The sequence below is a fragment of the Equus przewalskii genome, chromosome 31 (assembly GCF_037783145.1).
Source record: "Equus przewalskii isolate Varuska chromosome 31, EquPr2, whole genome shotgun sequence".
Classification (NCBI taxonomy): Eukaryota; Metazoa; Chordata; class Mammalia; order Perissodactyla; family Equidae; genus Equus; species Equus przewalskii.
Window position 1 is genome coordinate 21,265,369 of NC_091861.1, and position 15,895 is coordinate 21,281,263.

The 15,895-nt window shown below is 37.6% G+C and overlaps 1 protein-coding gene across 1 annotated transcript; it reads left to right on the forward strand.

Annotated features, from left to right (window-relative positions):
• Positions 1-6,165: 6,165 nt before the first annotated feature.
• On the forward strand, positions 6,166-10,438 carry RGS1 (regulator of G protein signaling 1). Its single transcript, XM_008538810.2, has 5 exons — positions 6,166-6,446; positions 6,818-6,898; positions 7,322-7,383; positions 8,689-8,852; positions 9,606-10,438. Exons 1-5 carry the CDS (start codon positions 6,349-6,351, stop codon positions 9,789-9,791), a joined length of 591 nt encoding a protein of 196 aa, XP_008537032.2. The 5' UTR covers positions 6,166-6,348; the 3' UTR covers positions 9,792-10,438.
• Positions 10,439-15,895: the final 5,457 nt, after the last annotated feature.

Sequence of the window (15,895 nt, forward strand, 5' to 3'; positions counted from 1 at the left end):
GTTGAACGTGTTAGTTTAGAGAAGTACACTAGCTAAGAGAAAAGGAGATCAGGACAAATAAATATTGGTTGAGAAAGAAACAGTCTGGAAGATTGGCCCAGAGAATGCAGAGCTACAATGCCAGAAAGAGCCCTGCATTTGGAGCAGTTGGGTTGCCAAATTCACTGAGTTTTAGGACAGAGAAGTCTAGGCAAAGGGAGCTACATAGACATGAAAATGGAAAACATACTACCTATATAACAAATTCTACCAAAATACTCAATTGTTTGGGTCTAGTTCTGATCACTGTAGAACCTCAAAAGGAGCAAAAATCTCTCTACACCACTGCCCTATCTGTGAGTTGCTTAATGATTGCCTTTGACTTCTGTACAGAGGAAACCGACAAGAAGTCAGCTGATTTAATCAAACTCACAAGACAGCCCAAAGTTATAGCTTGGTATTGAAGCCACAGACCATGAAACACAGCCAAATCAACACTTCACTAGGATCCAATGGGCTCGAAAACTTTGGGTTAATTTAAAAAATAGAAGATAAATAGGATAATAAACGAAGGCTATTTGAAAAGGACAGAGCAGACACAGGAAAGAGTAGAACACCACAGACCATTTGTACCCACAATAATAGTAGATTCATGCTCAGAGTGGCTGCTCTCTACTGACTTAAAGGTGCTTATGCAAGCGGGAAGAATATGACTTATTTTGAGAGTATGCCATTTATTATGAAATAAACGTCCAGTATGTCTGACATGAATACTTGGTAAAAAAAAAAAAAAAAAGTAAATAAAAACAAAATATTCAAAAAGACATGGAGGAAGTACTGATAATGTAGCCACAAGAAATAAATGGTGTGCCTTTGGAAAGAACAGGGCATGTCAGGCAACCTGGATAGATTTTTCTAGGAAAAATCACATAATTAATGGGGAAGAACAAAGCAAATAAGGCAATGGTGTTGACTTCTTTAATGTGTAGTAAAAGCAAAAGGAAATCACTGGAATGGTGTTATTGGAAATTTGGAAAATTAAAAGTCATTTATTGAAGTGGTTCCCTAATAATTCAAATATACTTTCCTTTACAAATTTTCTCTCCATGCTGACCTTTGAGTATCTTTGTTTTTGCATTTATGTCCTGTGTTATATAACAGAATTTTCCAGTCCAACAGCAAATAATGCGTCAATGTTCTTATAGCATAGTTTTCCATCTATTTGAACTTAGGAATAAGACACCTGCTTCAGTACTTGGTAAATTTTATTTGCAAAGCATAGTCAAATAGAGTCTGACATGACTACTCTCCTTTGTTGAAATGATAATAGAGCCTAGAGCGGTAGTAAAGGAAAATGAGTCCATTGTGGAGGAAGCATAATATTGTCAGAGACAATGTTAATCAAAGATTTTTTTAGGATTTTCAAGAATGACTTGGAAGATGGCCTATTAATGAGAACTTTGCTGTAAGATGAGATCTAGAGTGAGTGAGGTTTATAGAATTCCATGAGCTCAGTTCACTGAAGGTCCCACATTCAGTTTTCTTATAATCTCTTAAATTATAGAAAGGAGGTGTTCAGTGTTGACTATAAACTGATTAGAACAGAGTGAGAAAAAGAAACTAGATTCTTATCTTGCTCAGTTGGCAGTTACTGAGATCACTGAATTTCACCAAGTTGCAAATATCTTCTCTTTAAAATCTATCAGCTGATTTCTTCATTTAGAAAATAAAATTATAAGCAAGGCTAAAATGTTTAATCCTCATTCATAAACAATATAACATTAGGTATCAATGTCCCCACCAACATTCTATCTGGACATAGAGAAAAATCCTTCCAAATTCATCTTTGTTGAAGCTTTTCCAACAAACTCTGAAATGGAGCTGAAACACTGTTGGTGGCCCTACCTATAAGCCTGGAGGCTGTCAGAGCCAAAAAAAAGACCCAGTAGTGAGCTTTGTCTTAATTCCCTAACCATTGAGTGGTTATGCTAATTCAACAGTCTTTCAGAGCCCCTTTTAAACTCTGCAAAGCTTTGTGTTTACTTATAGGATCCTTTCTTCCATGATCTTCTACATGTGCGAGATGTCTACTTGCTGAAGACCAGTTTCTCCATTGTAGTCCTTTGTACTTTCCAAGGGATATTGATCTTGAATGCAGAAATGGGCAGAGAATAGACACGGGCTGATTGTGTAGTAAGTGGCAACAGCACTTTTCTTCTGTCTCAACTTCTGGAGTTAATCACTCCTCTGTACGTTCCTCTCCGATGGCATTTTTCACTTTGATTACTTGCTTAAATACTTTCTGCCCTACTATACTGTGAACTCTTTAGGAGAGAGATTCATTCATCTCTCTATTTGCAGTAACTAAGTCTGACACATTGTAGGCCTGCAATTAAACTTTGTTCAATCAAGACATCTTGTTTCAATGGATCCAAATTGCTGTTCATGTCACTGACTCAACAGTATAGATACATTTTTACTTTTAAGACACAATCTTGTACTCATTATTGTCCTTTTCCTCATAATTCCTAATGTCCACAACAAAATTTCAGCAATCTTATAAAGGCTTAACATCAGTTTAATCAATATTAAGTTGGAAAAAGTCATTCAACCAAGTGCTCTCTACTAGGATTCAGGCAGTTGGAGTAATTGGAACCAAAATGTAAAATCAAGTTAGCAAAGAGTAAAACTTTCCCCATCGAAATTGATAGACACAGTCTGAACCATTTTATTGAACCAATCTCCTAGACACTTTAAAATATAACACTGGGATTTCTAGGGCAGGGAAACTATTCTGTATGATACTATAATGGATACACGTCATTATACCTTTGTCAAAACTCATAGAATGTACATCACCACCAGTGAACCATAATGTTAACTAAGGACTTTGGATGATAATGATGTTTCAATATATGTTCGTCATCGATATATACCACAAATATACCACACTGATGTGGGATGTGGATGGTGGCAAAGGCCATGGGAGGTAGAGGGAGTATGTGGAACTCTCTGTACTTTCCACTCAACTTCAAATTGCTCTAAAAATAAAGTCTATTAATTAAAAAATAAAGATGACATGAAGACTGCATGAAGTATTCCTTTTCTTAAGACTCCAACCTAGTTATTTAAGCACAGTTTCACAGAGGAAATACACAAACAAGACTATGTTTGGGAGAGCCACTCTTTCTTCTATTGGCTTTTATCAAATCCTCTACAATTTCAGCCAAAGTCCTTGATTCAGTAAAGTTACCATTTGATCATTCATCTTTTCTTAATGAGTTTTACAAAGAAGGGCCAGACAGAGACACTATGCACAAGTGAAGGGAACTTCCAGTGCCCAGTCACAGGTTTATCAGCCCTTGCTGATGCAGCTTCACCAAATTTGCCTACCTCTGGCACATAGAGGCTTTGGATGTGCTAGCGAGCAGCTCTGAGAGAGCAGCTCCATTACTGTGCCCTTGAGGTGGCTTCAACAGCCAACTGTGATATGGGAAGTTCGGCTGGACCCCCTCTATCAGGAATTTAGCTCTCTGTTTAGGCTTGGAAGCATGCAATTATAATTGTTTGCAAATACTTAAGCTTGAAAGTCTATATTGAGGTAGCAGAAGGTTGGAGATTTAAAGGAATTATTAATGTATAAGAAGCGAATATTGATTTCTATCTCAGACCAGAGTTTTCTAAATAGGGTGTCAAGAGAACATTATTTCTTCTCTTTTTTTTTTTAGGAAGATTAGCCCTGAGCTAACATCTGCTGCCAATCCTCCTCTTTTTGCTGGGGAAGACTGGCCCTGAGCTAACATCAATGCCCATCTTCCTCCACTTTATATGTGGGATGCCTACCACAGCATGGCTTGCCAAGCAGTGCCATGTCTACACCTGGGATCCCAACCAGCAAACCCCAGGCCACCAAAGTGGAACATGCACACTTAACTGCTGCACCACTAGGCCAGCCCGAGAACGTTATTTCTGCAAACTATTTTTCCTACCTAATGAGGGTTCAGTTTTCTAAAATGTTATGAAACTGCTGCATATTCTACCCTCCTTTTAGAGACCCACAAATGTGCATTAACTTATCAAAAGCTCCCAGAAGATCTGCATTGATCAGTTTAAGAAGCTTATTTAACTTTAACCCAACATTTCCCAGACTAATGCGACCCCGTAACCTTTGCAACTGCTGCTGTTGTAGTTGTCATTATGCTCATTAACATCCAAAGGAACTTGTTACAGAAACATACTTTGGAAATTGTCAGTATATTTGGATATTAATAATAGCAGGTCATTAAAAGTAAACTATAAATCATTTTTCTGTGACATAACTTACCCACAATTATACAGAGGAATGAGAGATGACTAGATAAACAAACATGAGCCAGAAGATCTTAACATAAACGTAAGCATGGACTGAACCAAAAGAAATACACAAACAAATCTCTTTATGTCATCAGTCTTTGAACCCCATCATTTTTATTTGGGTCTCTTCCAAAGTGGCCAGTTCATCTCACTAGTTCCCTTTCTTAATGCATCATGTTATTTTTTTGAACATCAAATGATGCTTCATACAATATACATACAATTATATGTTCATGACTGTGTAGTGAGTGAATTTTGAAACGTCATAAATGTGATTCCTTCAAATATCTTTTATCCTGGTGATAGAACCAAGATAGGGCAAGTAATACTCTTTTCCTTTTTGTTAGTTTTACCTAATTCCATCAGAAGCCTCTCTAAGTAAAATTTGTTTTATCTTCTCGGGGGGCAAAAATCAAAGGAGGTTTAAGTTAAACTGGGCACTCTGTAAACAAACCACACTCTGTATTTAAACTCCATAAGAGCTCATATTGCACTAATTCCTCTACCCTGATCAGTGACTAGGCATCTAATACCTTGGGGTTTTAAAAAATGTTTTGGTGAACAACATTGTTGCTAAGCTAACATCTGTGCCAATCTTCCTCTATTTCGTATGTGGGTCACCACCACAGCGTGGCTTGATGAGTGGTGGGTAGGTCCACACTTGGGATCCAAACCCACAAACTCCGGGCCGCCACAGTGGAGCACAGAAACCAAGTGGAGCATGCAAACGTAACCACCATGCCATCAGGCCAGCCCCTGGGGTTATTGATCAATCTCTAATCTTCATTACAATTAGACTATACCTCACCAGAGCTACTGCTGAAATTTGAAAGATCATCACCTCGGAAGTATGCATTATTGGCCTGACCAAATATACTCTTATTTTACTATGAACATTTTTCCTCTGATACTGCGCAATTCTTTAGTATCAGTATATTTACATATGTGTCATATTTTTGTGTTAACTATACTTTTGTTTATAGTTTTGTTTTAATTTTACTTTGTTTTTATCCTAAGCAGTAGTACACAAAAAAATCACAGTTTGATATATTAATTATATTCTTAATAAATATTAAAATCCATGCACCCCTCAAGATCACCTTATATATCATCAGTTGAGTATCTAGCACACACGTTGGGAAACACTAACATGAAAATTTCTTGCCAGGGGGCCGGACCCGTGACCAAGTGGTTAAGTTTGCGTGCTCTGCTTTGGTGGCTCAGGGTTTCGCCAGTTCGGATCCTGGGCGCAGACATAGCACTGCTCATCAGGCCATGCTGAGGCGGTGTCCCACATAGCACAACCAGAGGCACCCACAACTAGAATAGACAACCATGTACAGGGGGGCTTTGAGGAGAAGGAAAAAAACAAAACAAAGATTGGCAACAGATGTTAGCTCAGGGCCAATCTTAAAAAAAAAACATTCTTTCATGCTTTAAAAGAAAAAACTTCTTGCCATGGAAATAATGGATGAGAGTTGGAGTGGGGCAACGTTAAGATAACCTCTCATAACTCTGCTTCCTACCACATATCTGCACAAATAATCAAACAAAAAAGTGTTAGTTTTCTTCACGCTGAATACATCACTAATATTGAGCTTCTATGTGATATGATATATCCACCAAATGAAATATTTTATTGAAATACACAATTTTTATGAAGAAACAAGCATCCCCTGGAAGGAAAGACTCATACAGCTAATGCTGTAGGCATGTGATATATATGTGTGTGTCTCTGTATGTTTAATTCTCTTTCTTTCAAATCAAGTGACCTAGTCTCGTTCGGTTAGGTTTCAACCACAAAACATCACTGTAGGCTTTTTTTTTTTCAAGATACACGTCACAACACACCAAGAAAGAGGGAACTTCCAGTGTCTGTGGTAACATCACTTGATAAACAGTCTCGTTTGAACAGCAAGAGACTGCTATATAAAGCAGCAGAGACGGCGGCCAGCAGACACTTGCCTTGCGAGGACGATACGAGCAGCAGCCATCTCCACGCCAAGGTTAGACAAAATGCCAGGAATGTTCTTCTCTGAGAATCCAAAGGACTTGAAAGGAACGGATCAGTCACTTCTAGACGACAAAACGCAAAAAAGGAGGCCAAAGACTTTGTAAGTTCATTCAGTGTCTCATTTTGTGAATTTTGACTTAGATTATCTTTAATGGCAGAAGGATTGGGAATGAATGGAAGAAGATATGAGCATTTCGTTTGGCCAGATCAGAGCGATTATCCGTTCTGAGCTATAAGTATATTCAGTTGCATTAAAAAAATGAATCACAATAGGGCAATAAATTAAGGTGGGAATTTTTCCAGCCTTTGGCCCATAAAAATGGGCTCAATCTTAACATAGCAAAATGTTGTATCAACTATTTTTACTATTGCCTCATTCCTTGGAGAAGTTTATTTCAGGCTCTTTTCTTTTTACAAATAAAGTGTATTCTATTGAGGAAGTATGAATAATTACTTTTGTGTTTTTTATAGTGGGATGGACGTGAAAGCATATCTGAGATCTATGATCCCACATCTGGAATCTGGAATGAAATCTTCTAAGTCTAAGGACATGTACGTATGCTAATACATTGAATTATCATTATAAAAGCAGCCTATGCCTTAGGTCTATAGACTAGCAAGAAATTCATATTGCACAGAATGGACTTCATTTCTTTTAAGCAATAAGCCTAAGAAGATTAGGCTGCATTAGTACCAATGTAAACTAAATACACACATGTGTGTGCATATATTTGCTATTTATTATACTGTTGGAGGGTGTGTATTTGGATTTTTTCACATTTTCTTGGCAGATATTTTCATAACTATAGTAACTCTAAGGGAAATTTTGTTTTCTTATAGATAAATTTTAATAAAATTTATTAGAACTAGAGTCTTCATTTGCGAAGTTCTCAAAATGCAGCAGCTATTCTAATTTCATTTGTGCTTACATGAAAAAGTCTTTTACTAATTGATGTAAATTTTTGTCCTCTGCAGACTCTCTGCTGATGAAGTAATGCAATGGTCTCAGTCTCTGGAAAAACTTCTTGCCAACCAAAGTAAGTATAGATTAACTACTGAATGTTTTGGGTTTAGCTCAATATGCTAAGAGATTGAGTGGCTTCATTAAAACATAGTATTCTGGCTAGCAGAGTGTATGAAAAGCTGTATTCTGATTTTTCTGTTGTCACTGATGGCTTTAGCATATTATGCCCCATGGTGGTGGAATGTTGACTTAACACCCAGTTCTGTCACTGTCCTTTAGACAAATTTGCCCAGACAATTTGGTGTTTCCACGGATCATGATAGGAGCAACATTAAAAATTATGCTGGAAGTTTAACGTTTTTAAAAGTAAACCAAATATCTTCACATGTGAACTGCTCTTCTGAAAGTTACCTAAAGAATGTCTTTTTGTATCGTTGGACGTGTGGAGTAGGATTCATCCAGTCAGTTAATGATTTTATCCTCCGTACATTCATGAACTCGCTCATTCAGCCCACTTTTATGTGGCAGGAATTTTAGAAGCACCCAGGATTCAAAACCCAAAACACAGTGCCTCGCTGCCTTACTGCTCTGCAGGCAATTGAGACCCATGGCACATAACTGCATTATATACGACATGACACATGTTATAACACAGATACGATACAAAGAATTTTGAAACACAGAGTCATGTGGAGAGTTTCCGATGAGAGAAGGTAAAGAATGAAACCAGCTTGCCTTACCCTCCTCACGGGCACTGCAATTCTACTGGGGTCAGGAGCCTTGATTGGAGATCAGGAAGTTCAACCTGGTTTATCCATCTTATTATCTGACTTCGTTTATGATTCAGCCTAACAAATAAATGGAATAGAAATAGCCCATTTAAAAGTCTCTTAACACCAGCAATTATAATCACACATAGGTCATACATAGGCATCACATTTTCTGACTAATATGAATTGGATGGGGAAATTATATTTGTTAATGATTAACGTGATGTTAACGCCCTTTGTTAACGTTTGCCTCCCTAAAATACTCTACAGTCTGGCTAAGAGCTGCTATTTATAAGAAGAGAGATTGTTTCATAATCAGCAGAGGAGAATTTTAATTTAATTAGTAGATGGAAGGAAAGCATGGTTTCATAGCCACCACAAAGTGTGTGTGTGGATATGTTTGTTTGGCCCCAGATACACTACAAATGAAGGAATCTATAAGGCCTTCCCATCTCTACAAAGTATGACACAGCTATTTCAGCAGCAGCCATCTCTTATCTTTGTACACAGAAAATGCAATAGTATTTTTCTTGCAAATTTCTTATTCAAGTTATTCATTTATTGGCTCAATCAATTTAATTATCTTATCCCTTGCCTTGTCTTTGTAGCTGGTCAAGATGTCTTTGGAAATTTCCTAAAGTCTGAGTTCAGTGAGGAGAATATTGAGTTCTGGCTGGCTTGTGAAGACTATAAAAAAACAGAGTCTGATCTTTTGCGTTGCAAAGCAGAGAAAATATACAAAGCGTTTGTGCATTCAGATGCTGCTAAACAAGTGAGTATTAAGTTCATTATCATGCGTTTATATGTAAAGGAACTTAGATACAGAAACAACATTCCACAAACATGGCAAGATGAAATCCTTTTTGAGTATCATGATTTTACTGCTATATATTTAGGTACATGCACCTAGTTCAGTGCAATGATAATCTAATTTTCTATGTTTGTGAAAAGATTGGATGCAAGATTGATTTTGCAAAATTAGCTAACATGATGGGGGTGGGGTAAGGGGTACTGGTGTTGCTGGGCAGAAGTGCATGTCAGGGAGTCCTTAATGAGCTAGTTCATCTTAGATTAGGGTAAAATACACTATTACAATAGTGCAATATGTACAATTGCAGCAGCAAAAATATTTCCAGTTAGCAGTTGTGCCCACCTTCCAGTCAAATGCTGTTGGTTCAACCAGAAAATAGCTGCGCCATGTGCCTTCTCCCCCTGTAAATCTTAAATGTCCGCATCACTTTTTCTGATGCATGTATCACCTTGCATGGATATTTAATTTTTCATGTCTGCCTCTTTTGTATCTCTCAATGATGCTATGAGCTCACTTGGAGCGAAGACTTACTTGTGATATTTCTTTTTAGCTCCTCCATACCTAGTATAGGGCTGGTTTAGAGTAGGCTTTCAAGAGATATTTGAGCTGATTGAAATGAGGGCTTAAAGCCACTGTCCTGAAAAGACAGAGTAACAGCATAAAATAATGCAATAAATTGAAAGTACATATTAACTAATGAGGATTTCTTTTTAGATCAATATTGACTTTCACACTCGAGAATCGACAGCCAAGAAGATCAAAGCACCAACCCTCACATGTTTTGATGAAGCCCAGAAAGTCATATACACGCTTATGGAAAAGGACTCCTACCCCAGGTTCCTCAAATCAAATATATACTTAAATCTGCTGAATGACCTTCAGGCTAATAGTCTCAAGTGACCAGTTCCTGGCTGGAGGGAATTAAAGATGGTATCAAGAACAGAAGGAATGTGCCAGAATGGCTCCCTAGAAGAACAACTTGACCTTTGGAGGTGACTCAACATCAGTCCCAGGGGAAGAACATATGACTCAGAATGGGTTAACCTGGAAGTTATCCAGGCGCAGGGTTGAAGAAGCGTAAGATGAAAATTGAGAGACAGTAGGAGGAAGGAGATACCGTGGTTCTGTCATAGAACATGGTGGACCTACGTGCTAGAAAATCCCTCAGAACTGAGAAGGCCGGGTAACTCTAGTTACACAGAAACTGTGAATAAAGGTTTTGAAACTGATTAAAACATGCTATAAGCTTCAAGGCCAACTGACATTTATGCTGCGTATGGTTCTACAGTGGGTGTATTGAGCTGCTGAATTCTCTTTCACTTGGATGACTCTTTGTAAAAAAGTATGTGTTGAAAATCTCTCTTGCTATCATTGACACAAAGTTTATGGTGTTGTTTTGTCTGTTGAATTGTTTTTGGCTTGAAAGAGAAGAAGAAGAGAACAATGTATTTAACTTAAGCTATTGCTCTTATAACTGGGAAGTTAGAGTGTATTTGTAAATTAAATTATCTCGGTGTCGATAATAAATGTGAGTTTTGTATTAAAAATATATACGAGCAATTTCTGTTTACATTTCCTTGCCACTGTTACGAACTGTCTTTTATTCCTGAAATGTCAAAAAACTTCAAGCAAGGGCCTTCTATTTTCTATTACCTCTTCAACATTTAAAAGCATCATCCAATTAATTCTACATTTTATGTATTATGTGTATTATTGGACAAAATTCATTAGTTTTCTCTCTGCTATCACAATGCATAAAAATCAGACAAATATGATATGCTTTCATATAGTCAAGCTTCAAACTGATGAAAAATTGAAAAAGTCTTTAAAAAAGGGATGGGGAGCTTATTTCAAGAAGTAATCTAATTACCAATTGATATCTTATTGTGATTTAACGTTTATAAAATCCAGGTGTATTTTCTCATTTGATGCTCAGAGCAATCCTATGAAAGCTGAGACTCAGGAAGATTAAATCACTAACTCCGAAATTTAGCTAGCTATCAAAATTACCTAGAATGTTAAAAAAAAACAAAACATCTATTTCAGGGCCCTACTCAAATCGAGTGAACCAGAATCTCCAAGGGATAGAGTTATGAGAATCTATATTTTAAAAGGAAACCCCAGGTAATTCTGAAGATGCTCTGGGAATCCAGGGTTGGGAACCCTGGGATTAAGGGACAGTCAGCCTGCCAGGGATTGTACCTAAATCTCTGACTACACAATTGTGCTCTTTCTACTATGCAACACTGCCCCCTATTGACCAGCAGACATTTCCTAGGGATCACCTTCAGAGAGAAGAAAAATAATCAAGATGATGCATATTCCATAGCCTGTACAGCTGTATCTTCCCAGGCACCTGGGTCCCATATCTTATTGAATAATGAGCAATCCACACATCATAATGAAATGCAATGGATATTCTCAGTACAGGTGTGCCCATTCATCAGGCACACAACAAATGTATGGGGCAATATGTAGATCAGATTCAAAGAGCATTATTCTTGAGTTTCCATGGGACAGAGTTCAAACTGACTCTACCTTGAGCTTTATTTCATGGTTTAGCAGGTTGTTTTATAAAGGAAGTTTAGGAAGGAAGCTCAGTTCCATAACAATAATAATAATAATTGAGTATTTCTCGCCCTTACTCATTCCATCTCCAAATTCTGTCCTCTTTCTACAGTCAATGTGTGTAGCTGGCATATCACTTGCTCTTTTCCTATTACCGCTGCCCTAGCACCAGCTCTCATTGCTTGCTAATTCATGTGACTTGTTTTCCCTCTTTCCAGACTCTTCTCTTCACTCCATCTTCTGAATAGCCACAAATATCACCTTCTGAAACATGGATTTGGCCACGTCACTTCCTGTGACATACAAAATAAAGTTCAAATTTCTCCTCCTGGAAATCAAAACACTCCCAGTGAGACCTTCAGGGTCGAATTCCCACTGTTTCCTTCTTGGTATCCTCCTACCTTGACATCACCGTGGATTACCTGCCTTTTCTTGAACGGGCCCCGGCCTTTACTATCTCCAGGCCTTAGGTTACTCTCTATTATCTCTCTAAAATGCCTTATTCTACCTGATTCCAGTTTTCAAAGTCCAACCAATTCTTCAAGGCCCAAGTAGAATAACCCTTCCATAAAGTCTTTCTAACACCTTACATCATTTCGTAGTTATTTTCAATGTCTAATGGAGGGGAACTGAGTCCATATAAACACAAGACACTCTGCTCCTATTTCTAATCCTACTGTCACATTAAACAGTCCAGGCCCTTCAGACTGTGAGGGATGAGAAGCACAACTGCCCAACACATACACCAGACATAAACTGAACGCTTCTGGTCTGTGTCTTGATAAGACCCCATGTTAAAGAGCCATCCAACTGTTGGACACATGGTCCAAAAAGAACGTCTAAGACACCTCTTCATTTTCAAAAAAGAAAAGTGCCATCATGACTGCCTAGACTCAAGGTATTGTAAAATAACTGAAATGATAATTTTCTTTTCATTGGCATTGTTTCTCATGATGTGATTGTTTTAGAAGACCCTTCACGGAAATGTGATGACCTCTAGTGACATCTACTATTTAAAGAAATCTCATCCAAATGTTCGATCTCAGAGTCTCAGATCATGACTTCTCTGCTGTTGTGACATTAAAGCAGTGGCAGTCAACAATACTTATGATTTAGAACTCATTCATGAAAAAAGTAAAAACATTTATTGTTTTCGGACTTAACGTTACATTATTTCTAACATGCGTTATCTCAGAAAACTAGGAATCTGTGAAGGTAGAAATGAGGGTGATGATATACCCCATGACATCTAATAAAAAGTACACATCTAACATGATGTAACATATCCAGAATTTGAAATATGATGTACATCCGAAAAAAATAAAAATTAAAAAAAAGTACACATCTACCCATTTAGTTCACATGGGATAAACTAAAGTTCAAGTTTCTTTCTATGTGCAAACATAGACTGCATTATATTAATAGGAATTTTTGATGATTTATTGTTGAAAATAAATTCTGAAATATGTGAAGGAAAAATAAAGTAAATGGTGATTTAAACTACCATAGATAGAAATAATGGCTGTTGAATACAGAACTGCAGAATTCCTCAAGACCAGCATGAAACCACATCTGTAGAACAAAAAATACTCATCCACTGCTGAAATGCTTCCATCTTTTTGTTCAGACCAGTATCTTAGAAGCTAAAAATGTATCATCCTAATGGCAAAATCTTGTGTGTTACTCCATGCCTAACCAAAATGAAACTTTTCTACAAATAAGTCAGTGGCAAAATATAGAACCTTCTATAGATGTTTCTATATAGTCAATATTCGACTGGGTGGTTACTTCTCAGTGGCTCTTTTAGCTTGAATTGGAAAACAAGACAAAAAGAAAAAGAAAGAGAGAGTGAAAAGGAATTGGCTGAGCATCTTAAATGTTTATATTACCTTACACCTCATTTTATAACTTGAATGTCCTGAACGACCACACATAATATTTTACCTTCTCAAATTGAAATTTTAAATCAAAAAGGATTATAACTTAGGGGCTGGCCCCGTGACTGAGTGGTTAAGTTCGTGCACTCTGCTGCAGGTGGCCCAGTGTTTCGTTGGTTTGAATCCTGGGTGCGGACATGGCACTGCTCATCAGACCACGCTGAGGCAGCGTCCCACATGCGACAACTAGAAGGACCCACAATGAAGAATATACAGCTATGTACTGGGGGGGTTTGGGGAGAAAAAGAAAAAAAAAAAAAGGATTATAACTTAGATTTGTCTACATAATTTCACTTTAAAACTCTCATAACTGATGGGATATTAGGCTAGGAATTTGAATCTAACCCCCAAAGAACTAAATTTATAAACTCAGGAGGACCTTGCCTTGGTCTGGAATCTTGGGAGAGATCTATACTGGTGGGTTTGATGATTGAAAAAGAAGTCAAATTCATAGGATTTGGGAGTTAACTTGTTTAAATAAGAAGAAATGGTGCATTGTAAGCACATTTATTAATTTAGAAAACTGCGTTGGTCATGTCCATTACACTTCAAAATTACATGTTCACCTCCTCTGCCCTCTCTCTCCTGTCACACTCATAAGCCAAGTCAGATGTTTTAGGATCCATCCAGCTGAGGATGCACAACTTCACAGAGTTTGGGAACATTCCAAATAGACACTCTTTTATGTCACCCAAGAGAAAAATCAACCTTCTATTTCTCAAGTGAAAAATGTAAGACTTCTAAAAAGTTCTGTAGCTCCAAGTTTTCTTAGCAAAAAATAGTTATTCAAATAATAATACATTATAATAGGCATTAGATTTTTTTCATCCAGGAAAAGTATTTGATTTTGTTCTATATTTAATGCATATTTTTACTCGTTAATAATATTAGCTGGCTGATTTTCTCCATCTTTTTCAGAGGGAAGGGATAATTAGAGCCAATCTTGAAGAATAAATACAACCCAACCAGAGGAGAAAGGAGGTGAGAATGTTTCAAGTACAGGAAAGAGTCTGAATAAGTCAGGAAATCAAGAAAAAAATTATGCTGTTCAGCAATGGTGATTTATTTAGTGTGGTTGGAATATATGGGGGAAGAGAGGGTCTAAGAGGGAAAGCTAAAAAGGGAGTTTAGGGCAGATTCTGAGAATAAATATAGTCCATTCCAAAGAGTGTAAATTTTATCTTTTATATGATAGGTAACTACTGAAGTTTCAAGCACAAGAGCAAAAGACTTAACTGCTTTTGAGCGTCTATTACGATACATACATGTCACTTGTTTAGTCCACACCAAAACTCTTTGATACCAGCACTCTTAACCTCCTTTTATTGATCAATAAACGTAGAAACAAAAAGGTGAAAAAAACATATCTAAGGACACGCTAGTGAGTAGCCGACCCAGAATTTGAATCCAGGTATGTGTGTTTCCATGGACTTTCCATTAGCTCATGCTTCTTCCCGAAAGAAGATGATTACTTTGTGTTTTAAAAAGTGAATTCTAGATTTAGTGTGGAAGACGCTTTTAAAAGAAGATATAATGGAGGAAGGAAAGCCAGAGAGGAAGCGAGTTTTTTAGCCCAGCGGGAGAGAATCAGAGCCTGAACTAGGACAGAAATCAAGAAAATGGCAAAGAGACGGCAAACAAGCAATAACTGGGTAAGCTGTTTGCTGTGAGGAATAATTACGACAAAAGAGTATAGGATGCCTCCAGGGTGCCTAGCCAGCACCCTCAAAATTACAGCAACGTCCTTTCTGGTTGAATTTTAAATATATTGACTTTGAGGTCCTTCCATTACAAATGCACCTTAAATGACTTGGAAAAAGAAGATGGCCGCCCTGGAGGAAGCTAAAGGCAGATGCTTTTAAGAGGCGCCAAATAGAAGAGGCAGTGCTTTCAATAGATAACAGCTTGTTGATAATTAACCTCCAGAGGAAGCATTCCACGTGTTTTCTCTCAAAGCCCACTTTCCTTTTGGACAAAAGCAGAGGCTTGCAAGCCATCTTTCAGGCTGAGAACAAAAACCAAGGACCGAGAGATTCAAAAGATTTGCAATAAGAAATTGCTCTAAGATTCGGAGCACCTTTTAAAGACAGAAGACAAAATTGAAGTCTAGGACCCAGGCCAAGAGACAGGCAGAGCAGCTGTCAAACACAAACAGAAGCTGCCCTGGGGACCAACCACACTGGACAGTATGGAGGACTGTGATGAAATCAACAGGGCCAGGCATCCTGCGTCCTTATGTGGAAGGTCTGGCCATCACCTTGACAGTGGGTCTACGTGACTGGTGGCATATTCTAGGGTTCGTTTCTTGTTGACAGAGACAAAAAAGAGGACCAGAGACCTGAAGGTAGCCAGTCTCTCTTTTGGCACATTTCTTCATTCAATCCTCCTTACTTTAACTCCTCAAAATAGGCGAAGTCATTTTTATCCTTTATTTCTGGATAGAAAAAAAAAAACATAGACATATTATGAGTTTCAGATAGCCTCTTATCCGCCCCAAAC